At 41.4% G+C, this 27,672-nt stretch overlaps 1 protein-coding gene across 16 annotated transcripts in view; it reads left to right on the top strand.

Annotated features, from left to right (window-relative positions):
- Positions 1 to 27,672, top strand: part of NTM (neurotrimin) — an 840,076-nt gene that overhangs the window by 727,684 nt on the left and 84,720 nt on the right. For all 16 annotated transcript variants that reach the window (XM_020791964.3, XM_078379837.1, XM_072979117.2 and 13 more), the window contains one exon: positions 1,650 to 1,775. In XM_020791964.3, coding sequence (XP_020647623.2) covers positions 1,650 to 1,775 — 126 coding nt within the window. The remainder of the gene's footprint in view (positions 1 to 1,649; positions 1,776 to 27,672) is intronic.

The raw sequence follows: 27,672 nt of genomic DNA on the forward strand, positions 1-27,672 counted from the left end.
CAAGGCTACACAGGTTGGCTCTTCTCATCAGATGCATGGTGGGGCATCAGACTCCTAACCTCTAGCTTCATAGTCAGATACCCAACTTACTGAGCAATCCAGAGGAATAATATATACATGTATGTATTAAATAAACTATGTGTATTCCACCTATCCATTGAAGAGCGTTGGACAGCTAAGTAGATGTGTAATATAATATGTCTAATATAATATGACTCAACTGCAGAGCTAGAAGGGACCCTATGGATCATCATGTCCAGCCCCTGTCAAGGAAGCATAGTGGGGAATTGAACTCCCAACCTCTGGCTCCACAGCCAGAGATCTAAACCACTGACAAGATGATGTTATGTGGATTCAGGCATTGGCCAAAATCCTTTTAAGTTTTTTCACCAGTGTAATGGACTGGAATAAATCTTAGTGGCAGTCTTGCAATTTAAGAAATTGGAATGTGCACCTGTTATTGTGCACCAAGTCACAAACTAACTGATTAATAATAATAACTGTATGCTGTCGAATACATTCTGACTTACAACAACCCTTTTCATGATATTCCAGGTACTGTATAGACTATTTAGAAGTGGTTTACTTTCCCCTTCTTCTGGGGGTGCTCCAAGACTCTGCAGTGTGCTCAAGGCATGAGCAAGCTGTTATGCTGGCCATATTCCAAGGACGTACAGTGCGGAGTCAATTTCACTGAATTAACTTGTGGCAGTTCACTACCAGTCTGGCTGTGCTCTAGGGCTATACTAGTGGGGAATCAAACTCCTAATCCCCAGCTCTGCTGCCAGATACCCAGTTCACTGAGCTAACTTGTGGCAGTTCCATACCAAGATTTCCGTCAATTCTGTTATGCCAGCATACATAGCTAATACGATGTTGTTACATTCCTCCCTTGTCGCCAACAGAGATAGAAAGACATGCTTGTTGGAAGTTCTGTCCCATATGCCATATTATGTGGTTTGGGGTTGTGTGCATATTTATTAGGGAGTGAGTTGTTGGGAGGGGTGGCATCTGCTATTCTGCCTCAGGCAGGAAAGGGTCTTGGTTTGGACCTGTAGCTAATATATGACATATCAACCTTAAAGAAATTTGAAAGGTTAAAACGTGGAATACCTCTACTTTTACCTCTCCTAACTTCTTGGAAACAGTTATGGGTGAAACCATGTATGGAAAGTATAGTATCACTTCTTAGCTAGAATCCTATTTGTGTGTAAGGTTTGCATGGCATGGCTAATTGCAGCTAGTTGATAAGGTGCTGCATAGTTGGATGCTTGAGCAGGCACATGACTGAGATGTGTTTGTCACCTCATCAGTTAGCCATAGTTAGTTGTAGCAACTTACACAAACCTTATGCAAACTCAAACTTGCTCTTGGTTGAAAGTTGGTGAGGCATGGCAGGATTTTGGCTATTATTCTGGGAGGTTGTACTGGGTGCCTAAACCGCTGGCAGGTCATTCTTGATCCAGCTGTTACTCTGATCCAGCTGTTCTCTGATCCAGCTGTTCCTCTGTTCTTGATCCAGCTGTTACTCTGAAAACCTGCAATGGGTTGTCTGTTGTTCAGAACCTTCTGCCGCCAGGATTCCTGGTCATTCGAATCACCTCCAGCCTAATTAGCTAATTCTCATCCTCTCCCTTGTGTCATTACAGTACCTCCCAAGATTGTTGAGATCTCTTCAGACATTTCCATCAATGAAGGTGGCAACGTCAGTCTCACCTGCATAGCTACAGGCAGACCAGACCCTACCATTACTTGGAGGCACATCTCACCCAAAGGTAAAAAGAAAGGAGGAACAAGCAACCTTGTATAGGTGTATCTTTGTTCTGTATGTCAGTATTATTTGATTATGATCGTGATGACCTTTTTTCAATGCATCAGGGGAGGCACTGAACACAAAACGGTACCAAGAGAGCAGTCCAAAGATAATGCACAGTGTGTTTCAGAATAATATATAATTTATTTGTCGGAGACAAATTTATTAAAGTGCTGCACATTCTAGAAACAGTTAAGAAGACTTCAGTCTTTCTGTCTGTGTCTTTCTCTTGTCTACTATCCTATCAGGATAGAATAAGATAGGATAGGATTCTGGCTAAAATCCTGTTGAGCAGCTACACTTGCTCAGTGTTATGCATGGAGTAGCTCCAATCAAGCCAAAGTGGAAGTGCTATTCATAAAACACCTCTGCAGCCTCATTGTGCAATCAATCTCAACAAAGTGTGCAATTGAATTGTTCAGTCGGTTGTCTAGGCATAACACCCATTATATTTATGCAGGTGTATTCTTACATTATTTTACAGATAGGATTCTGGCCCTTGTGTTTTTTTCTTGGTATTATTTTATGATTTCTTGATGATCAATTTGTCACAGCTTCATGCTGATCTTACTCATTCATTCATTTCTGTACTTTTATTTCTTTCCATTGGTACGTTCCACTATGGATCTCAAAACAGCATTGATGTGGTTCTCTGTTGGTTTCCCATTCAGGTATTGATGAGACACAATCTTGTTAACAGCAGCAAAAGGGCTGCATTGTGTTTCTGAGAACTTGTTCTCTGTTATTGGAATACTATTATTTATTGTGGTGGTGGGAGTTGTAATCAGTTGTGCTGAGGACTGCTGTGGACAGGAATGCATATTTTCTAGCACATGCTTGACAAAGGCTTTTGTATGCCCGTGTGGCATATGGACTCATTCATGGGTTTCTGGGCATTATTCACCCTATCTAGATCACATGCCTACATGGTAAGCCATGCATTTCATTCAGATATCCATTCTTGTTGAGTAATACAAATAAGCCTTTTTTCCATGAGAAATGTCCATATTGTGCAATGATTTAGTGTACCCTATTCAAATATGTAGGGATGTGGGGCACTGTGGGTTAAACCGCAGAAGCCTTTGTGCTGCAAGGTCAGAAGACCAGCAGTTGTAAGATCGAATCCACGCAACGGAGTGAACTCCCATTGCTTTTCCCAACTCCTGCCAACCTAGCAGCTTGAAAGCATGTAAAAATGTGAGTAGATAAATAGGTACCACCTCGGTGGGAAGGTAATGGCGTTCTGTGTCTAGTTGTGCTGACCGCGTCACCACGGAAACTGTCTATGGACAAACTCTGGCTCTACAGCTTGGAAACAGAGTCGGATACGACTGGACTAAATGTCAAGGGGAACCTTTACCTTTACCTATTCAAATATGTGGAACAAACAGCATATAGGATTGTTTCTTTCTGGTACTAAATCACTTGTTTGAATGTCCTTCAGGGTAAAAAAGATTTACTGCCTGGCCAAAGGCCCCAGCTTAGCAGCCGTCTTGACAGTCCCACTTTCTATTTATAAGGGAAAGTTTGTTTTTAATGTGTATGAGTTTTCAAACTGTATTCACCTAACCAGCAGTCTGAAATGGTAGGAGGGTGATGCCATTTATTGTTTTTGAATCTGCTTAGGAGAAGAAAGATTAAGAAAATGTAGTTTCATAGAGATGTTTAGCCCTACCAAGGCGGGTGTGAAAACAGTGTGTCTCAGAACTGTAGGTTTCAATAGCTGTTAGCAAATTTTGGCTAAACTAAAATTTCAGAATGGGTTTTGAATTGCCTGCTTGTTTGAGGAAGCAAATGAAGTGGTTTGATTGGACTGTTTTCTTTTCTCAGGATGCTTTTTTACACATTGCCATTACATTCTATTTGATGTGAAGCCCGTTTCTTGTTACTTTGACCACCTTAATTGACTACTCAACGTCCTGTCTACTACTTATGGGCTTTTGCTGCAGCTGATATGTGTCACTTTCAGGTGCTGCTGTTGCTCACTTTTCTGCAAGGATGTTTTGTCTCTCTGCTGTCATCCAGCTGGTTTCTCCCCCCAAGGGAACTTTACCTACGTTAGAACCAGATGTCTCCATTTTACTTAGGATTTAGCTGCTATGGAAACAGCCAAAGCACCAAAGGGAGAGAAGCAAGCTAATCAAAAATTTCCTGCAGAGTTAGATAATTTACTAGAGCAGTGTTTGCCAGATTTCTAGTCCAGATTATATGTTCTTTATTAGCAGGCCAGTCATCTTCAAAGATCAGTTGACTTGTGGCATCTTTACCCGCTCAGTCCATCAGATACAGAGGAGGCAATGGACAGAACTTCAAAACATTTCCCTCCTTTGTAAAATAATTCAAGGTCATTGGTTTGTGATTCTGCACAATAGTCATTAAGCGTCTGAAAACCTACAGTTCCAATGAGATAGTCTTTGTTCCCTAGCAGAACTCACACCCTGATTTCTTGTTCTAGATATGGGTAATGATAATTGTTAGCATGAAATCCCAATAAGGTCTTTGCAATAGAAACCACCTAACCTCCCACAGTGTCACTACCACATCTAGCACGTCTTGCTTCCTACAATGAATACTGTTCTAATGTCAGAACTGTTATTCAAATATGTCCTTCTCATATCCAGACAGTTCCAAATCATGGATGGACATTTCAAAAATCCTCCAAAAAAACGCTTGGGGGAGGAGGTGGGTAGGTTTCTGCTGACAGTTGAGGGAGACAGACGTTGGGGGTTGAAGGGCCAAGTGTGGCTGAGATTGAATTAAATTGAAGAGGAAGGTGAGATGGGCAATAGGAATTCACAGCAAGAGGAGGCATAGAGCAACACATTGTGGCCTGCTCCATGGGGGAGATACAAAAATACACTTACATGAAAGATCTCTGGACAGAGGTCTTAGTCTAGCTTTCTGCATCCTGGGGAAAAGGAGGGACTTGTAGAACAGACCAGATTACTTTCCAGCTGCTGTCATGTTCAAGCTGCCACCAAAAACCACCAGAGCTGTTAGGATAGCCCATCCCAACCCGACTCAGAAGAGGTGCTGGAAACATTGGCATCAACAATAGTGGGAGTATCAGCAGTGCCTGCAAGAGGGGACAGTAAACTCACCAGGACTAGTGGTGGCTTGCCTCTAAAAACGATCATTGCAACATGCCAGCTGGCAGAGGCAACTTTGGGGACTTTTAGCTGTTCCTCAGTTTTTGTACTATATTGGTCTCAGTGAGGATAAATGGAGGCTCAGAGAGACACACAAAACTCCCTGGAAAAGATTGCCTGGAAATCAGTTCCCCAACAGACAGATGGATAAGGAGCAGGTTGATCTGGTTGAAGCCAGTACTGTACCGTCCACCAAAGAGTTAATAAAAACAGAGTTGCTTCAACCTTCTAGTCTGGGGTCTATGGATATGGACTGAGGAGGTTCTGCCCACTATTCCATCATCCTCTGGAGGCAGCAGAACTCACTCTCCCAGCTCAGAAATCCATAATAATATATATTCTTCTTCGTGGCCTCTGTGAATACACACATATGGGTTTAGTCTGCGCCTGTGCTGACGTTCTCGGCACATTCCAGAGCTAAACGTAGCAATTTTATAGGATGATCCCCCATGAGGCACATGCTCCTCCCACCCAAGATTCCCCTCGGTTCCGTTTTTCCACCGTGATGTAATAATGTCTGCTTCAGAGAAAATGTGTGTAACTGAAATGTGGGACTTGTGATTGAACATACACAAAACTGGTATGGAATGAGATTGATCCACCCATCCTCCTTTGAATATGACATGTATATCAGCGATCATCCACATGTGGCTGAGTTGTGTGCATTAACGTCCGTATCCGATCTTCCCGTTAAAAAAATGTTATTGAATTCCTTCTTCATCGACAACAGTGAAGATGTGTTTCGTAAATTAGAATGGAGGCATTGTGACTGACTCACCACTTGAGCTTTTCTGCTTTGTGCAGAGAAGATATGCTTCTAGCAAATGTCATCTCTGTTGCAGTGGTTTGGTAGGCTGCAACCCATCTCTCTCTATGGTTGCTCCAGGCTCTTAGGGTCAAAGAACCCTTCTGTGCTTTTGCGTATGCCTTCATTCAAGAGCAGCTGCCTCTCCAGATCCCTCGAGCTGCCAACTGAAATTGAATCAAAGTGCTGCAGAGAGTAGCAGGGAGCATAAACCATGTGTGCACGTACATGCATGCATACTTGCACTCCAAATTCAGTCACTCACATTTCCATTCAGAATAATCTCTGATGGGGCAGGGCCATGTAAAGCCCTCTGCTTGAAAGCCCCAACACTCCATGGTATGAGACCTGTCTGGAACGTTATTCTGTTTTACCAAAGGCAGAGTTTGAGACTAGTGAACTTGAAATGGAGTATGTGCATGGGTTGGCCTTGACAGTCCTGAACACTCAAGTCATTTGCATCTACCTCCTCACAGTATTGGCCAGGTCTCAATGTGATCAACAACTGGAATGTCCACCACCTACGTTAATCATGAATGGCATTGTCACTTTCAAACCTCTTGACCTGGAGTTCATGTGCAATTGGTTATGCTGCAAACAGACAAACAAAGCTATTTCCCAGAAAATATCTTCAAGTTCTTGTTATTACTGATTAGTCTTATTGTTGTAGGTTGCCCTTATTGTATGAGTACCATTTAAACAAGTGGATATGGTAGCATCCTATGGCAATCAATTTTCTGTACTCATTATATATTTTACAAAAAATCACAGCTTTTTATCTGACTCATACATGGTGTTAATCACTTTTGTCAGGTGACAATCCCACTGCTTTAAGTGTTTTGAGAGAGGAAAATAATACCGGATCATTATTAGCAGTTTTGAAGACAGGCATGTGTAGGCTACATAAGTTATTATCAGAACTTGGAAGAGTTACTTTATTGGACTACAACTCTCAGAGTCTCTCAAGGAACTGGGCATGAGGATTCTGGGACTTGTCGTCCAAAAAAGTAACTTTTCTAAGCTATGACTTATTACCACTTTCCAATATTTTCCACCCATTGTGCAAACACATTGGAAGCAGGAATCTTAACCTTTTTGCTTTTTCCCCAGCAACTGGCATACACTTGCTACTATAGGAATATTAATTGGTAGCAGTAGACACAGTTTTCAGTGCAGTCAAGACAATGGCCAGCACATAATGACTTATTCAGCTATCAGGACAGGAGGCAATAGGTGCCTTCCATCTCCTATATTTCGACCTGTCTCTTGAGCTGCAGTGTGGTTGAGAAGCAATGTTTCTCCTCTTCATTAGCTCTAATTGACAGCATGTGTACATCCGGAGCTGGGAAATGTCATGACATCAAATACGATGAAGCATGGAAGTGTCAGGAAGGATGGCTTGGATTGGCCCCTGGTGGGGGTGAAGTCCAGCCAGCATCTGAGAACAGAACCTAGCCGATATTTTTGGTGTCGGAATCCTGTGAGGAACCGAGATCTCTCAGACGGCAGCCACATTTCCTCTGCAGCATCATGCAAGTGGGCAGCAGGAGAGCAACTTGCTGAAGGTCAAGAAACAGAATGGTGTGTGGGAGACAGTTACAGAATTTCTTTGTACAGAGAACAGACCTCCTTTCAGCTACACACACACACACACACACACACACACACACACACACACACACACACACACACACACACACACACACACACACACACACACACACACACACACACACACACACACACACACACACGTATTTTGCTAGTGTTGCTGTAGAGTCTCAGAGCTGTTCCATAATTAATTGGTCTCGGTTATAGACCTTTCAGTCTGTTAATGATGGCAGAAGTTCAAAAGGCTCATCACCCTGTAAAGACAGGATCTGCGGAATTCCTGGTATGAACTCTGATTTCTGCTGCTGCTTTCATTCACAGTTCAACCTGAATCAAAACTATAAGGGAGGAGGTTACCCATGTTGTTAGGATTCCAGAGAGCATTTCGCTCTGAAATGAGATCCGGGTGTTCTTTTCCATGGATATCCAGCTTTAACCTTGTCTGTTCACCTCCATTATAGGGATGTATTGCCAGTGCTGAGAGTTTGGTCAGCACAGGTCGTTTCAACACAGTGATGCAGCCTGTTGTGTGTGTGTGTGTTTAGTCGTTTAGTCGTGTCCGACTCTTCGTGACCCCATGGACCAGAGCACGCCAGGCCCTCCTGTCTTCTACTGCCTCCCGGAGTTGTGTCAGGTTCATGTTGGTTGCTTCGCAGACACTGTCCAGCCATCTCAGTGTCTGCGAAGCAACCAACATGAACCTGACACAACTCCGGGAGGCAGCCTGTTGACAATTAGTCAATCTGCACGAGAGATCTTGTCTTCAATTCTTGCCTAAGGAACCTACCACGTTTTTCTGCCCTTCTATTCCACATTGTTTGCGGAATGTCATAATGCAAAATTTGTGTCTTTGCCATTGTGAACCTGAGGGGTGTGTGTTTGTGCATGCGCGCATGAATGCGTGCATGTGTGTGTGTGCACATACACAACTACAGGCACATAGAGGGTAATTACAAAATAATGGATCACAAAGAAACACCCAATCCATCTAACGCTGCTGTGTTAAGAGAGTTCATGCAGAAAGATAATAATTAAAAGCCAGATAACCACTAGGTACATACCTCTTGTATGCCTTCCGGTTTTCAAGTGTCTGTGCTCTCAGATATAGATACACATCCTTTTAAGTTATTACTAAAGAAATGACATTCATTCAAACACACGAATGCATATGTAGTTGGAGAAAACTACTGGATAGCTTCGAGGTTTAGGTCTCTGGCTGCGAAGACAAAGGTTGAGAGTTTTTGTTTTATTTATTTAATTTATTTATTGTATTTATATCCCCACTGGGCCTCTTTGACAAGAGCTGGACCCAATGATCCATAGAGTCTCTTCCAGCCCTGAAGTTCTGATTAAAGACAGTAAGTGAATGATTGGTACGTGGAAATGCAACCTTAGAATACCTGCTTTCTGTCTCTCTGTATCCTTATCCTAGCCAAAGAAAGCCCATTTAACTGTGGAGTTTTCAAAACAAAACTTTTTGCAAAAGCAGGGTTTTACAGGATATTCCGTTTCCAGGTGTCGAAAATCACAACAGTCAGCAGTTTTCTTGCTCCCTGTCATCCCAAGCGCTTTCAACGGATTCTGCTCCGCATGATGAGCTTCCCCAAGACAGTCATGGAAACAGACAGCACAAGACCAGAGGAAAAGGGTGTGCAGATGGAATCTGATTATTGACAGGCAGAATAATATAGAGAGATTATTTTATTATTTATTTTACTGTGGCGAGAGTTGGTTAAAGGAACAGAGGGGTATCAAGTGTCAGGAACCACAGTATATTGGCACTGAAAAGAGAGAAGCTGGATAATTGCCTAATTTAAAGAAGAGCATCCCAATGATGTGAAAAACTCTAGGCCATAGCAGCACTTGTCAAATCTTTTGCCCATTTTATTTCCACCATATTTAAATAGAGCACAAGGCATTTTTGTTTAAAAGAAATTTCAGAGTCAATGTCAGGTATTAGCATTCAAAAGACAGATTTTTAAAGTTTATTCTGGGCTATTTATTCCCTGCATTTAAGCAACAACCCTATAACACAAGTTCTCTAGGTCAGCTGTTTTCCTGGCACTTTTGAAGGGAGCCACAGATTAGGAAAATTCTTCACTCCCCACCTTATAAGGTTCAGTATGCAACTTATACAGTTCTGATTTGATCTATTATTTATTTCATATTGTGTTTATGGCCAAAAAAGGTGAGAATGGCTGTTATAGCTGACCAAAGTGGATGCAGCATTCCAGTGCATTTATGGGGGGGGGGGGGGGAGGATAAAAACAGCCATCAAGAACAGTGAAAATAATATTACTATTTAAAATTAAGAGTGAAAGCAGAGAGAAATGGATCAAAAGCTGCATATTAAAGTAAAAATGTCTTTACCTGACACCAAGCAGAGCATAATAGTTACATGACCTTCTCCGGGGGGGGGGGTGAGGCGGAATGCCTCCACTGGAAACACTACTCTCAGAGGCATTCATTTTGTCTGATTTTTCTGGGGTGGGGCACATGAAACAAAGTCTGTGCAAAAATTGGCTAGATATTTGTTGTTGTTTAGTTGTTTAGTCGTGTCCGACTCTTCGTGAGCCCATGGACCAGAGCACGCCAGTCCCTCCTGTCTTCCACTGCCTCCCGGAGTTGGGTCAAATGCATGTTGGTAGCTTCGGTGACACTGTCCAACCATCTCATCCTCTGACGTCCCCTTCTCCTCTTGCCTTCACACTTTGCCAACATCAGGGTCTTTTCCAGGGAGTCTTCTCTTCTCATGAGATGGCCAAAGGATTGGAGCCTCAGCTTCAGGATCTGTCCTTCCAGTGAACACTCAGGGTTGATGTCCTTCAAAATTGATAGGTTTGTTCTCCTTGCAGTCCAGGGGACTCTCAAGAGCCTCCTCCAGCACCACAATTCAAAAGCATCAATTCTTCAGCGGTCAGCTTTCTTTATGGTCCAGCTCTCACTTCCATACATCACTACAGGAAAAGCCATAGTTTTGTATTAATGTATCCCGTAGAATCCTCAACACAAACCTTTTCATAAAATATTGTCAATATATGCTAAGAATTCTTTGTTCTTTTTGACTTGTAGCCTGAGAAAGAGATCTCAGTATCCTTGCCAACCCCACTCGGATTCTTTGCCTCCAGTCGAATGAGCGACTTGGAGTTTCTCCCTCAGTCCTTGGTGGCAAGTGTGTGTCTGTATGTGTGTGTGCCTACCCGTAATAGCAATGTAAATTTTTATTTGTTTTCTCTTATGTGCCAGGATAAGAATGGAAAAGTTATCTTCCTGTCCCCACAAAAGGGCAAAATATTTTGCCAGTGCTCTTGATAGGATGAGAGATGGATCATGATTTGTTTCTGCAAATTAGGCAAATTGCAAATTAGGCAAAATGACATTCTGAGCAGATTGTGCAAAAAGGGCACTAGCTTTTGTTGCATTGAACCTTTAAGGATTAAAAGCATAAGAAGAGTGGCTTGGGTGTTTTCTTTAAAAAAAATCAGCCAGTCCTTCTCTGCTTGCCCTATGTCTTTGCTTTCCCTCTCAAAGGGAAAAGCTTTAGGCAGGGACAATTTGCATGAATCATGGAGAGCTAGTTACAAAAGAAACAAGGCTTCTTGTTGCAGTCTTGTCTGGAGGCAAGGATTCTTGTGGGCCTTGAAAAATCCCATGTAGAAATGTCTCATTGAGTTGAATTCATAACAGCCTAAGTGATAGATAGCATAAATGTTTTTAACAGTTTTTATCAGAGTTGCATTCCACTCCTTTAAAATTCCATTGCTCCTCCACCTTTGATCTGAACATGCAGAGTTTACTGATGGTGAAATTTGTAGTGGATGTGCCCTTGCGGTCATCCTCACATCATTCTCATTCGCTTTTGTTTTTCCTTTGCTGAACTGAATCTTCTCCTGATTTTTAAAATTTATTTCCCGTCTTGGTTAACATGTCTCTCTCTTTGGGGACCTCTCTTTAAACATATCCCTTGTTCTTCTCATTTCATGGCCTCTCCTGCCCGTGCTTGGGAGTTCCACCCATGTCTGGATGAAAAGGAAGGCCTTAGCTTTGCAGAAGCCAACACACAATAGAGAGGCTTGGCTCATTTGTTCAACAGATGAGAACTTCATTTTCTAAGAGCCAACCCACCATCCTGGGATCCAGCTAAATTAACTGAAGCATTCCGACAGGCTCAAATCCTGTCGGCAGCTCAACCGTCTCCTTGTTTACTGTTGAAATAATTACAGCTTCGCCATAATATTAGCTCTGAGCCGTGACTCCATTACCATTATCGCTGGGATATTACCAATTTATTATCTCCCAGCAACCCTGGAAGATGAACAGTAGACTTTGGAGACCAATTGTTTTACAGCAGACGGGATCTTGAGTGTGCATTGTTTAATGAGGTAAACTATATTATAGCCAGCATTAATTTGGCTGCAGCACACTCCACTAAATCATGCTCTAACCTGTAAATCTGCCATGGTTTCTGATATGCGCTTAATCAGGGAGGGCAAGCGGGAATCTCTGTGATGAAAAGATTATAGGAAGGGTCATTTTGAGTGTGTCTCTAAGACAGCAGGGATGGCAAGAGGCCCACCAAAAATGGCAAGGGTTACATTCTTTGCTTCCTGCTCCATGGTAACATCTCATAACAAGATTATCAAGCTCACCAATATTGTTACATTGCATTGACTGGGCCGTGGTGGCACTACGGGTTAAACTGCAGAAACCTCTGTGCTGTAAGGTCTGTAGATCTGCATCTGTAAGATTGAATCCACATGACGGAGTGAGCTCCCGTCGCTTGTCCTAGCTCCCGCCAACCTAGCGGTTCAAAAGCATGTAAAAATGCGAGTAGATAAATAGGGACCACCTCGGTGGGAAGGTAAACAGCGTTCTGTGTCTAAGTCGCACTGGCCATGTGACCACGGAAGATTGTCTTCGGATAAAGAACATACATGGAACCAAGCCTGGGAACCACTGATCTATATCAACCACAGAATGGAGTGGAATGGAGGCAACAACAGCAAAAAACAAAATAGGAAGTAAATCCCAGTTTTATCCATTTTCCTCAGTATTTTGACAACATGATCTTTTCTTGAAAAGGGAAGTGTTCCATAAGAAAGTGAAAGGGTGACATGCAAATAAATAAATAGAAAAGTTGAAACTCAATAGGAATAACACCAAGTCATTATATCCTTCTAATGAACTTGATTAAAAAGCTAAATTTAGAAAAGATTTGAGGTGTTACAAAGGTAACCAGAATGACACATATGTTTCTTGGAGCGCAGTCCTATGAGAGCAATTTTGGCACTAAGGACAATCATCATGATCTTCCACCCAGTTTGCCCTGATGCACAGACATGAACACCCCACCCCCAGAGAAGGAAAGATGGGAATCTGATGGCTTCTCAAATGAAAGTGAAAGCTTATGTATTCCAAAACAGAGGGCTGGGGAGGGAAACTAAATAGGGCCAAATAGTGTTGTTAACTGTTTTCTTAAAGCTTAGTAATAGATTTACTGGTAGATTTTGGTGATCTCTAAATTTTGGTGCGCTGGAGTAAAGTCTCATTTGCTTATTTCTTTAGTAACCATCTTGAATCATGGGCATATGTGTTCAGATATAAATCCCACCGTTTAGCCGAATAGTTACAACACTAGCCCCAACAAGCCTGAGGATAACATTTAATCAATATCTGATTATTTACAAATAAATGGTTTATTGATCAGAAATAAAAGAGCCCAGATCATCTTATATTTTTTAATAGGCAGGAATTAACTTTGACAAGGACATCAATTACAACAATGCAATTAATGTATAGATTTTTTTTAAAAAAAAAACAATAATTGAAATAACAGGTTCAGAAAAGGCTAGACAATCCTGGGATCACAGGGGTTAGAGAAAAGTTTAACTCTTTCTCTGCTTGCCTGCTGTTATTTATTTATTTATTTTTCTGAGAGAAGGCACTATTGGTACCAATCAAAGCTTCCTTTGAAATGCGATCAATTAGTTGAGGAAGATCATTGTTGGGGATGGGGATACAGAAAGAAGGAATTAATCTATACCCCAACCATAGTCTAAAATAGCTTCTGGTAGACTTATGCTCAAGATAAGTAAGGTGCCTCTAAATGTATTAAAGAATAAGGGACCACTTGAATTTTCAATGGTGCCTCACTTAACGGCAATAATCCGTCCACAACATGTCTGAATCTGGGCCTTCAGGCTACTATTTATGTAACAAAAACCTGCATAGTAATTGTGCTATTTCCATAACAAAAACCTGTGTATTAATTGCATTTTCATAGTTTATGTGAATCTTGGCACGTAGAGTAGCCACTGGAGCCAAGGACCATATTTTCTCTACCATTGTTGTCTTCTACATACTGGAAATATAATTTGAAATATCATTTTTGAAAATGATTTGTTCCCATTATTCTTTGCAGTGTTTGAAAAGCAGCTTGTTGTCATTAACCTGCGTTGAAAAGTAGTTTATTACATTAATTGTTGTCCATTGCTTTTAGCTATTTTCTTTGAATAAAACAAAAGTTAGCATAAATAAGAAAATGAATTTTGTCAAAATGCCTCTTTTAGGTTCCTTAAAATGCCCTTTAAAAGTGGTACTTGAAAGTGACAGGAAAGCATTGACTGGTAACATAACATTAATACAATTTTTATGCCAGTTTGGAAATGTAATTTTGTTGTATCCTTACTTCTCAGAAAAGTTTGCTAATTGCAAATACTTCCAAGCCATCTCTCCAAAGTTTTTTTCCTAGAACAATTGTTTCTTGCCAGGCATACAGTATCTTATTTGAAAACATACAGACAACAATCTAGGTTTTGTGGGTACAAAAATATAGTGCACCATTTTATGATGTTCATCAATGACTTACTTGAGAATTCCTTGCTCACACTCCCTATTCACAATAAAAGAAAATATGTCCCCATATTGGAGAAACATATATATATATTCTGTGTCAGGGACATAAGGTACAAATGAATTTGGCACTAAATTGCAAAATTGGCAGAGTCGTGGGATGAAAGTAGAGATGGACACAAACCTACATGCTGATTCATTTATCAGCCAAACAGGTGTTTGGCATTTCAAAGCCCCACTTCCTCTGGCAGGCACCCACTGGGAGGGAGCAACCTACTTCCCTGCCCTGCCTCCTCTGGTGGGAGCCCACTGGGAGGGAGCAACCTGCTTCCCTGCCCTGCCTCCTCTGGTGGGCGCCCACTGGGAGGGAGCAACCTGCTTCCCTGCCCTGCCTCCTCTGGTGGGCGCCCACTGGAGGAAGCAGGGCTTTGACATACCAAACACCTGTTTGGCCAATAAATGAATTGGCATGAACCACTGAACTAATGGTTCATGCCCGTCTCTAAATGAAAGCAGGGAGTAGAGGATTTGGTGTAATGGATGTAGTGATGCTGTCTTCCAGGATAGACTGCCAAGGCACCCATTTGCAACTGTTCAGGTGCCATGAGTTTGACACCTTCCAGGGTCCCGAGTTGAAGTCTTGGGGGGCTGCCATGCTTCTTTGAATCTCTGGATAGGGAAACCAGTCTCCCAGTGAGCAGTATTTAGAGGAGAAGAGAGTTTGGTTCATGTGGAAAGGATAACTTTAAAGCCTGGACATCCATCTGCAAAATTTCCTAGCTGGTGTCAGGACACAATGGTTCAGCTTGAAGGCATTTATGGGTGTTTTGTTCCAAATGGTACGATGAGATGAGCAGCTCTATCCTCAGCCCCTTTCCCTAGCTTTTTGCCACAACAGTAATGGACCTGTCCTGCCATCTGGAGCAATGTAGGGAGCAGATCAATACCATCTAATGAACTTCCTTGTAGCACAGTCTCCGCAAGGAGCAGCAACCACAACACAAAGCCTGATTGGGATGTGAGTGAATCTCTCCTTCCTAACCCTTTGCTTGCCCTGCTTCTGTGACATCACCCTTGTGACAGCACAACAGTCCACCCCTAGCTGGCACTTTTGACCAATCTCGGGGAATGAAATGCTGTTGACCTGGCAACCCTAATTATCGCACTCACGACTGGAGAGCATTTTGTTTCAGTTTTTATAAATTCAGGATGAAAAGAATTCAAGATGTTTGCATGTGGGAGAAAACAAAACTAACACATGCAGCACCCAACTGTACTCTTTTGAGTTTTTCCTGTTAAAAAGTGTTCTCTATCTGGTTCTGAATTAGAGGCCAGAATCCTGTTGGTGTTCGCTTAAGGCTCATGCAATTTGCTCCAGATAATTGTAGCTAGCATATGAGGTGTGAGGGATATCTCAGGTGTGTAACTGGGTGTGCAATGAAGCACATGACTGAACTGTGCACCAGTGCCTTATTAATAGCTGCAGTTAGCCAAGGGAATGTATGCAAGCCTTCTTGTACATTAATGCCAGTGTATTTCCCAGTGCAACATTATTCTCTCTGTGATGGAAAGTCATGTACTTATTGAATGTGGCCAGTGCTACATTTTGGTCTAGTTCAATTTTGATATGATATGATTTTCTTTTCATATCAAGGACAGAAATAACGTATGTCTAAGGGGGAAACTAACGAATGTGGAAGGAACAGGTCAGATTCAGGCCCACCACCACCACCTTGTCTCCTCTCCTTCATCTGCTGAACAAGTATCTTCTGGCCATCACGTTTCCTTCTACTACTGAACATATATGTGCTTCTGTGCAAATGTGTATGCACAGTGTCTGGACAAACTACAGACTACCAGCAACTACCAGCAAAAGGAAAGAAAAACTACGGTAGCAATTATGGTGTGAATGTAGGTTAGCAGGCTGGTTACAAGGCCAATGGGCATGATCCTGTTGTGGCCATGGTGCACCTAGGAAGAACATAGGGAAGTGATATCTAAAACCGAAGAGGGCCAGCTTTTTCAGCATTCTCCACTTGTGACTTCAACCCAAGAGCAAGACAGATGATTTAAATATTGGTGATGCCTAGGTAATTTAGATTATTAAGTCTTTGAAGCAGGAGTTGTCTCTTCCATGTGCAGTAGGCTTTGAGGTGCAACAGGAATGACTGTGGCTTTGTTTTCCCTGGGCTGGCAGGTTATTGAGATAATCATGCACTCTGACATGGAACCACATGAAGAAGTCTTGCGCCAGCCTTGAACAAAGAGAAAAAGAGATTCACTCTCTCAGTTGTTCCACCTTGTTGCTTTACTCGAGAAGGCCCCTTGCTTGGTTACTGTGCTTCAAATATTAATTTAGACTCTAAAGGCAGACTCTGTTAAAGCTGGCCATGTTATTTTTTTTCTCTTGGCATGAACAAAGCCATTGGGACACACAGTATTGTGTGTTTGTGTGTGTGTCTGTGTTTAGAAGAAAGAGTGAAAATGGGATTAGTCTAGCCCTTACAGACGGTTGTATTCTTCTTCATTGCTAAAAATGCCTGTTGTATAAATAACCTTATTTCTTCAGTAAATACTAGAAATTATTGCACCTCTGCTTGGCATGCCCAGCTGTGGACAGAAAAGGAAATGCCAGGGACAGAATATCTGAATTTTAGGAGATCTCCACACAAATTAAAACCTTTTATCGGGCTCTAATAGCTGTGCAAACTAATTATATTTTGGCCAAACTTTGCTGGAGACTCCCCCGAGGTATTATTATAAAATTCTGAGCTGCGGAAGCGCGTCCCCATTCTGTCAACACTGGGAGGCTTCAGCTGCAGAAAACTGTGTTCCAGCTTATTTTAGCTTCTGTGATGTTTTGCGATTCACCCTTCCCCTTCCAAAAAACGGTAGTAGTTGTGTTTCAGTTTAGCGTGCAGAACATGGGGAAACACAACTGTAGCAGGTGGCTCATGTTTGCTTTCTATAGGAGCCAAAGGCATAGCTAAGCTGAAAGGAACTGGAGATTAGCTCTAGGTGTGACTGGTGGTTGGTCTTTGATTCATTGTATAGACATTAGTTGCAAATGACAATACATTAATTACATTAGTTTGTGGTGGCCATGTAATGTTTCTTAAAGACATGGATCCCCTCTCTTGTAATGCATTGCCATTGCATTTGGGGAAGTATATGCCTAAATCCAGTTCCTAGTTCCAACTAGAAAAGACCCACTGAATGAGTGGGATTGACACAAATGTTGACTGATCACTCAACAATTCTGTAATTTTTCTGCAGAGCATGCCAAAATTTATCTAGCAGCCTTAGTTTCTAAAACTGACGAGTTCTATTATCATTAGGCTTCAGATGTGACGCACCCCACATGGAGACAGAATCCTTTTCAGTGTCGTGTAAGATCACATTTTGCAGCGCTGTATTTTGCTGACACAGTGCTTCATAAGATTATGTGAAATTACTGCTTGAAATATTTGGAGGAGGGGGAAAAAAGGAGAGAGGGAAACTGAGTGAATGTTTTGAAGTATAAATACCCAGTTATGCATTAATTTTGAAAAGCAGGTGTATATGGAGAATGGGGCCAGCTATGCCCCATCATCCACATGCAAAATATGTAAGGTTTTTGTCTGTCTGTTCCCCTCCTGCCCCAAGTCTTTTATTTATTCCTTTCCTGAGTGGACTTCATAGATACACAGCTACACAGTAATTGCCTATAGTGGACCCTCAACTTACAGACAGCTCCACTTACAGACTTTTCAAGTTACGGACTTCTCTGGTTGCAAAATTTAGGTCCGACTTGCAGCTGGAGAATCAACTTACAGACCAGAAAAAAAAAACAACCCCCAAAATGGAACAAAAATGGATGGTTACAGATTAATCGGTTTTCAATGCATTGTAGGTCACTGGAGCCTCGACCTACAGACTTTTCGACCTGCAGCCACCGTTCCAACACGGATTAATTCCATAAAGTTGAGGGTCCACTGTACATGGTAGTGGTTTTCCACTTGTGCTAATAGAGAAACATGTTTGGGATTGTGCATTTAAAAGAAGAAATAATGTTTCTGTTGTTAAACTTCTCCCAATATTAGTCTCTCTTTTTTTGAGGGTGCGGGGAATCCAAGAGACAGCAGAATAGGGGAACAGTAATCACATAAATGGGAACTCTTGAGTCCAAAATATTTAACCGCCTAGAATTAAAACTTAAGAAGATCTAAATCTGCTTCCTTCCCCTTTCCACCTGTACCTGAATGTTTATCTGTTTGTTTTCTGTTTGTGTGGGCAGAGCATATCCTGCCCCTGCAAGTTTTAACACAGAGCTGGACTCATGCTGAGAGCTATGAGAGTTCTCGGTTCCTAGAGAGAAGCATCAGCAAGCAAGGCCATCCCTTACCAGAGGCTCTTATGCTTCATTTCCATCCTTGCCATCTGGCATCCCGTCTCGTGGGCTCCCACAATTGGCTTCTCCAAAACTGGCATCCTTTCCGATTGTCACTAATTACACTGCAGGTCGGTAAATCATTGCAGCCGCGAGAGTGACAGGAGAGAGGGGAGGACCCCCGCCATGCTGTGGAGGGACAGCACGATGCTTTAAACAATTTGTCAATTCTTCATGCTGGAGGCCGTTTTCAGCTCATGACTAGCAACGTGGTACTGCTGGATAGACTATTCCTGGGTGCAGGTGTTTCAGTCAAGAAGAATCATTTCAGGAAACTCCACGCTAAGGTGGTGTTTAGCTCTTGTACATTGGAGAAGCCTGCACATATGTATGATTCTTTAAGAAAGCAACTTTTTAGTGCACTCTCCCTTGTATTGCATCTGAGCGTTTTGTGGGAGTATGAGCTTCGTATGAAGAAAAAAGCAAGTTTCGGGTTCTCTGGAGTCTGGGGAAAAACTTCTTCACATTGAAATTTATGTTTTCCAACATCTTGCAGATCTAAGTGGGGGGGGGGGAGATGAGGATAAGATGAGCATAGGCCAAGGGAAATGCTTTCAGTCTTGTACATTTCCCCTCTTTCCTTAGACTGCAGACCATAATTCTATGAACATGAATTGTACTACTCAGAAGCTGTATTGTCCCATCTTGTGCCCTTGCAGATTTCCATTTAAATCTTTTCAGTCTTATTACTTTACAAATTAAGATATAAAATAGCAATTCATACTCAAGTATATAATCAGTGTCATTATTTTTTTAATTTCTTTTTTTTCCTTCCAATTCAGTTTGATTTTCACACTAAGTTATACTATCATATTTTGCTCAGCTTTGTTTCTCTTCTTCCTTGAATGGTGAAAATGTGGAAGTTTTCACTTTGAGCAAAAACCTCCATCATTTTAACTCAGGACCACAACCAAGTTACAGGGATTCTAGTATATCAGGGATTTTCCTGACGTCTGATCGGATCTGTTTGCTTCTTCCGTTCATGTCCAGAAATAGGACCTGTTCTCTTGCTGTATCCTTGAAATTCCAGAATGATTGTTACATCAGGAGTAGAGATTTTTAAATTTTGACTTGATTCAACCTTGTGTAGTAAATGAGGGGTTTTTTTTCCCTTGCTATAAACTGCTGTGAGTCAGGGCATTTTAATTGGTGGGGGGGTGGTTAAGAAAATGTGCCTTACCATGAATGTTTCTTGCATGTTTATGCGAAATATTCCGTACTGAAAAAAGGGACAACTCTTCTTCCCTTGTTAAATGAACAAGTAGAAGAAGTAGCATGGCCTGGATGACTTCAGTCTTTTCTGATCAACCTGTCATGTTGTGTTTGCTGCATGAATGTTCACTAGGGGCATATAGTCTATAAATTCTTTGCTCTCATTGATTCAGTTTGTTTTGAGTGAATGAGACAGGCCAATAAAAGAAATGTTGCAAGATTCCTTGTCTCTAGATAAAAGCAAGACGAAGAACACTTCCCCCCCCCCCCCCAGCCATGTTCTCTGTAATTTGTATAAGCTGTCTCTGCGCAAAATTAGTGCCTTCTTCCCTTAGGAAGCAAAGCACATACAGAACAAGCAGAGAACTACTTTTTTAAAAAATGCAAAGAGTTAACAATGCTTCTTCTTACTAGAAGTCTACACGAGGCAGCAGCCACTGCCGTTTTGCACAAACTGTGTGATTTGCATCAAAGCCTCATTTGCACAAATATTTGTTTTGTTTTTTGTTCTCTTGTTGAAAATTGCCGCAAAAATACCTTGTCTTCTGATGGATGGGTGGGGGGGGAGAATGTTTGTGGTTACTCATCCTTGCACACAAGGAATTACACATGAGAATCTACATTTATACTGCTTAGATTCACACACATACCCCCCCCAAATAAACTTTCTGAGAAACAGTTTTACCAATAAAATAAAATAAAATAAAATAAAATAAAATAAAATAAAATAAAATAAAATAAAATGTTTTGCATAGCCCTTCGCAAACTCACCCTTAGGCCAGACCCAGGATTTTCCAGGATAAATTTTGGAGTGCTATCTCACTGTGTCAAGGTGGCCGCTCTCAAATGGAAACTTGGTGATGGTAAGGTTTTTTTCACATCCCTGACCAGAAACAAAAGAGAATCAATTGGCTTGGCTGCCAATAACAATGCTTGTAGAAGTGGCGCCGGCAGTGTTGCTTTGTAATGGTATTGCCTCTGCAGAATCTCTCGACTCAAACAGGGAATGCTGAGGGGCTCTTAGCTTTCTCATGAGATGCTCTACAAACAGTGACATGTTGTCAGATGCCATTGCCCTATTGTGCAAGTCAGTAAGCAAAACATTTCTCAAATCCACTGTTGCTTCCACAGATGCTGGATGGTGTCTGTGCCTAATAAAGCAAATAATGTGACTGAATAGCTCAAACAATGAAACAGTGTTTGCATAATGCATGCATTTGGAACACGTTATTCTGAAATTGGCTCTCCATTTGCTGTTTGACCTACAGAAGAAAGAAATAATCTGTTCTGAGCTAAGAGTCTGTTTTGCCTCATGTTAAAGCTTTCAGAATTCTTTCATGTCTTTTGCTGTTTAAAGGTTGCTTGTTTGTTTGTTTGTTTGTCAAATACACCCATTTGAGAGGTCATTTCCCCCTCATTGCTGTTGTTGTTTAGCATGGTTCTCTCCATTAGAGAGCTAAAGATAGGCTTTAGGGTTGCAGTGGATGTTCCATCCAAAGTAGAATCTGGAATTCGTGTACATCTTTCCCAAAGTCCCCTGTCTGGATATGTTTCCTGATCTACTGCTGTTCCAGTAACATCTCTCCTTCAAGCTCCACTAGAAAGTCTTCACTATGCACTAGGTGTATCTTGTGGAATATGCTCACATCTATGGCACTACATAGCTAATCAGGTTTTGGCGATATTGTTGAGGACAATTAAACTCAAGTGAAATCAGGACTTCTGGGCCCAGTATTCTGCATCGTTTATTAACCCCTGCCACAAGTAACACAAAATGTATACATTTAATGCAAAGTTTCTTAGTTTCTATATTTATATAGGTTGCAGAATTCAGTGAGCATCTGAAGCTCCTTTATGCTGATTCAGATCATTGTTTCATCTGACTCTGTATTGTGTGTTATATTTTGATTAACATGAAACACTCCAGCACTTCAGGCAATATACTTGCCCTGCCTTGCTGCCTGGGATCCTTTATAAATGGGGGACACCATCTTCATGCAAGTCATGAGCTCTAAGATTATGGTCCTTATGCTTTCCTTGGTTCAGAATTTGAGTACTTCTTCAGCAAGACTAGCAAAAGCTAGCTGAACACTGGCAAAGTCCTTTCCAACTGTAGTGGCAAGAAAACCCAACAACGCAGATGGATCCACAAACGCACACTCTTATGTAACAGTTTCCACACTGAAGAAGTGCAGCAGATTTTGAAGCTTTAATGCCAAGCAATAGTTTGGATTGCTTTCTGGAAGTATCTGGTTTCCATGGCTAGATATTCTGACTTGGGGTGGTAATACTTGGAGTTTTTCTTCCAACATATTCTTGCTGATTTAGGGGACAAAAATGAAGGGGCTGACTGTGAAGGGGCCTAGGCATGTGATAATCCCTCGGTCCTCCAAATGCCAGCTGTATTTTCTTACTGTCTTAGTTTCATATTTAGTTGTGAGACTGTGTTCTTGTTGGTTGTGTGGAAGGGTTCCCATCCTGCATGGAAATTAATGGATACAAGAACACTTTTAGTACACTTTTCTTAATTTGTACATTTCAGGACATATTTCCTATTGTTTGTGCTTATTTTTTTTTCAGATACAGCTGTGTGTGTTTGTGTACAGGTAGTTCAAAAGACAGAGAAGCAAAGGGGGAGGGGAAAAATCTGATGCTTGCCATTTCCTCCTTTTAAGTGGTAACTGAAAGATACAGGTTTACAAAACACCAATTGGATGACTGCTGGATAGCTCAGTGGTTTAGGCATCCGGCTGCAGAGCCATAAGTTGGGAGTTCCTCACTGTGCCTCCTTGACAGGGGCTAGACTCAATGATCCACAGGGTCCCTTCCAGCTCTGAAGTTCTAAGATAATAATGATGATGACAACTTGATTTTAAAATGAATAATGCAGATATCTTGCCTAACCCTGGCATTTGGTATCATATGGTCAACCTCAGATCTTCTGATCAGAAGAACTAAGAAGGAAGCAAGGGTACACCAGGGCCAGCATCTTGTTCCTTCCCCTGGCTGCCCAGATACCTCTGGACATCCGGTAAATAATCCTGTTCCTCTATATGTTTTTTGCTTTGTGGATTTTATATAGCCATCCTGTTGAATAGCAAATGATGCTTGTATCCTAAACTCCAACATTGTGTCTGTTCTTTTTTTTTCTTCACAAGACCATCTAAGTTAACGCCATCACCACCTTGTTAGTGAGCAGGATCTGTATATTCATTGTGCCTCGTAGGAAGAAAGTTTCCCTTCTGCTTTGCCTGGGATCTCCTTCTAAGCAGTACCGTGAGATAACTGAGTTACAGTGGGCAGAATTCTGTTGTGTAACTTTGCATCTGATTCAACTCAGATCAGGCATCAGATATATTTAACTTATATTAATTTAAAACCTCATATCCCCCTGTTGTAGGTTCTGAGGCTCCCTTGTGCTCCCCCTTGCCCTGGGGAAGACTTTGGGAGCTTTGGGACAGAGACAGGTAGTCTTTAAATGTAAAAAATTGTCACAGGATTAGAATTACATCTGCCAACTCCTGATTTTGGTTTTTAAAGGGTCCCCTCTCTGTCCCAAGGCTCCCAAAGACTTCCCTATGAGAAAAAGAGAGAGAGAGACCCTGATGGAACCTAAAACAGTGGGATAGGAAACTTTTAATTAGTGTAAGTCAAATATTCACAGTAGTGCCAGATCTGAGTTAAATCCAATGTTACAAAAAAAGCGAGAAAGGCTTGAGAAAAAGGGAGGGGTGGAGACCTCTGCATCTTGACGAAGCCTCTGATCCATTTCATCAGTGTGTCCATAGGTCACCTACAGACAGTGGCTCCTTCCATGTTCACCTTGCCCAAAGCATAACATTTTGGTCCCTTCTCATTGCATGGGTTGTTGACTAATGGGGTGGAGCCAGCCAAGGGTGCCTTCTCTTAATGGAGCAGAATCTAAACACAATAAAGCCTTCATTTCTCAGAGTGTGGTTTCATTATTAATATACTTTACAGTTCACAGGTTGTTCATTTGCTTCATGTTTTCTCGGCTGGTGTAATCTGAAGCTCATAGTGCGAACAGTCATAAAATTTCCATTTCCAGTTGAATGTGTGTCCAATTCGCCGTGAAATGTTCTCGCTGCCGTGAATATTAAGTGCAGGAGGAGCGGTTTCTGCAGGATTAACCTGCGAGGTATCCCAGTCATGTTTAGAATTTGAGCAGAAGGTAGAACGGGCTGATATGGCAAGTGTAACAGAGGTGCTAGGAAGTCTCAATGTCAAAGAGAAGAATACAGCAAAGGAGAACAGATCAGCAATGGCAAAGGGAAAACTAGGAGGCTCTGGAGGGCACAAAAGCAATCTAGTCAGACAGAGAGAGAGTCAAAGCAAAGACCTTTCTTTTTCAGCATGTTGACAACTTCCTTGCTAACCTATCTACTTCTTTGGAATTTTCTTCCTCACCTGCTTTTTTTTCCTATCCCCTCAACCTCTCCATGATTAAGAGGAGGAATTTGAGATACCAACTTATCTATGGATCCAACTCAGTTTATTTTATGGTTATCATGGAAAACTATTATGGGCTTTCCTTTTTTACTTCCAAGTTCTCTTCTCTATTGACTAGAGAAGAGAACTTGGACACACCTATTGCTTTCCCCCCCATTCATAATGAACTAACACTATCCTTTCATTCAGTGTTAACTGTCCTAGGAGTCCCCACCACCATTTTATGAGAACTCTGCACCATTGGCAGCACCCAAACTCCTTGCTTTATTTCATTACCTGCAAAATGAATACCACACTTTAAGAAGGGTGCTGACAAACTGGAACAAGTAGAGCAACAAGGATGATCAGGGGACTGGAAACCAAGCTCTATGAGAGTGAAAAAAGAAAGGGCCAGATTACACAGATGCAAGATACAAGTAGCTTGCTACTTGTTTTATTTTTTCACAGTGCACTAAAAGGTACCGTATTTTTCGCTCCATAAGACGCACCTTTCCATAAGACGCACCAATTTTTTAGGAGAAGAAAACAGGAAAATATAATCTGTTTTCTTCGCTCCATAAGACGCACAGACTTTCCACCCCCCCTGTTTTGTGGAAAAAAAGTGTGTCTTATGGTGCAAAAAATACGATATCACCTACTCTTGCATTTGTGCAAACCCCATGAGGAAAGATTGAAAGGACTGGGCATGTTTAATCTTGATAAAAGAAGAGTTAAGGAAAATATAATAGTTCTCTTCAAATATGTGAAAGGTTGTGGAATAGAGGAGGATCAGGGTCTGTTCTCAATCATTCAAAAATGCAGGACATGTAAAAATGGGCTCAGGTTACAGGAAGCCAGGTTATGGTTGACTATCATGAAAAACTTCCTAACTGTTAGAGCAGTACTAGAGAACTCGTTACTTTGGGCGGTGGTGAGTGCTGCAACACTAGTGGCATTCAAGAAAAAGTTAGACGACCGTCTATCAGATATACTATGATTTAGATTTCTGCATTGAGTAGAGGACTGATGGTCTTATAGAGACCCCTATAGAACTCAATGACTCTATGAAAATTAATGGAGAATTTTGTGGCAGCAGACAGAGGGGGAGGATGTTATGATGTCAAAGGCTGAGCCAGCAGGAATCTACATGTTTTATTTGTACGTGTTTGGCATGTGAATAACTAGCAGCATGGCAGATTTAATTAGTAAACCCACTGTGGCACCATGTATCTGAGGCAACAACTTACATATGGTGCCCCAAATACTTTGCTTATGGTGCAGCCTGTGGGGTTACCCTAGAGGGTTTTCTTGGTGGTGAAACCCCATTTCTAGAACTCCCATTAGAGAGCCAGATGATCCCTGCTCACTCTGTTTCCTTCCAGGAGACAGTTAAAAATATAGCCATTTGTACAAACCTTCTGGGAATAAGCATGTTTGATCTGTTTTCGGTTATATTTAGTTTAGCAGATATTTGCAATTTGTGGTGTTAGCTGTGTTTGTTTATGTGTTTTGTTAGGTGCCCTGCAGCCTTTTAAAGGAGAGTGAAAAAAATAAATCGAATTGCTGTTGTCTTCATCACCCTCTTCCATCTCTTCCTCAACCTTAACTTCAACCTCAACCTCCTCATTGCCATAACTGGCAGCGAGGAATAAATTGGCACCAGCTCTGTGTGGTCCACCCAACCAGGGAGCGGAGACTGTGCCATATGATCCATCTGTTATGATAACAGTTTCACTAGCCTAATGAGTAGCTCCAGAGAACTCAATTTCCTGTAGGTGCCATTGTGTGCGCAACAAGATTTGTCAAACATTTTAGATGAAATTAATTTAGATCAAATTGCAATCTGCTTATGGGGTTTCTTGCAGTCAAGAGGGAAAGAGTTGTTTGAGGTGGAAAAGCTCTTTCTTTCTACTTTGCTTCATTCATAGACAGAGAAAGAGTTGTGCAGACCAGGAGAGCCAGTTGGTGAGATGATGCATAGACCCTTTCGCTTGATTTCTGACAAAGTGGCTATTAATTTTTAACATGGTACACATTGCCATGACTTGTTTTCATCCTAAAGATTCATTCTGACCAGATGCTATAGGATGCTGTGGGATTTGAATGTCATCTAAAGGAGAATAGCAGAAGAACTGTTCAAGTTTACAAGTCCAGGGTAGTGTAATCTGGTAAAGCATCACAGGCACAACAGAGTTAGACTCAGCAAACAGTGGAAATCTGACTTGCATGTTTGGGTGTGGAAATTTCGTAAGTTATTGATTCTTAGGTTTGTTGATCCTCAATCAATATCCGTTTCTTTTTTAACAGTAGGCAACAAGAACTTCAAGGATCCTGGGAAACAGCCTCACACAGTACATGAACCAAGGGCCAAAGTTAGAAAAAAAAAGTAGTCATTAGAAGTCATTTCTTAAATGCCGAAAACATTTGATATTCATACAGGAACTTTTTATGCTTCCCATAGTTTGCAGATTAGCTTGCTTTGTTTTGTGATTAGTCATTGGGAGGCACGTACATACTGAATCACGTCACAGAAACAAAAATAGATTTCAGCTTCCAATAACTTGCTACCTGTTGTTTTTATTATAAACACAAACAGACATACAGGACGAACACAAACATGTATGCGGGGAGATAATTTCCATATATCCATCTAGCATATAAATCTGACTACATAAACCATATTGCCCTAATAAACATATTTAGGCTATATCCATCTAATATATAATTTTGACTACATAAACCATATTACCCTCCTAAGCATATTTAAACCATTATTAAGCTTAGAGATAAACTTCCTCACTTTATAATGATTAGCATACATACATTGTCTAATATACAAACTTAGACCTACAGTGGTGCCTCACATTATGACGTTAATTCGTTCCAGCAAAATCGCTGTAGAACGAAAACTTTATAAAGTGAAAATAAAAAAGCCATTGAAACGCATTAAAACCTGGTTAATGCGTTCCAATCAGCTAAGAACTCACCGTCCAGCAAAGATCCTCCATAGGGGCGGTGCCTGTGCAGCGAAAAATGGCTCCTAAACACAGTGGGGAGCCATTTTGACCACCTGGCGGCCATTTTGAAAACCCGACGATCAGCTGTTTTGATTGTCCGGAAGTGAAAATCAGTTCCTGAAACAGGGAACCGATCATTGCACAGCGAAATCCCCCCATTCAAAATGTTATTTTGCGATTGCTTTTGCGATCGCAAAAACCTCATCGTAATGCGGATTCGTTGTTAAACGGAGCGCCCGTCTTGCGAGGCACCACTATATATTGATCTTATATTCAAACTACTCTTAACTGCATAGACCAACTATGGTTCATATATTACTTAGTGTCTTCATGTT

This window comes from Pogona vitticeps, chromosome 8 (genome assembly GCF_051106095.1).
Source record: "Pogona vitticeps strain Pit_001003342236 chromosome 8, PviZW2.1, whole genome shotgun sequence".
NCBI classification, from domain to species: Eukaryota; Metazoa; Chordata; class Lepidosauria; order Squamata; family Agamidae; genus Pogona; species Pogona vitticeps.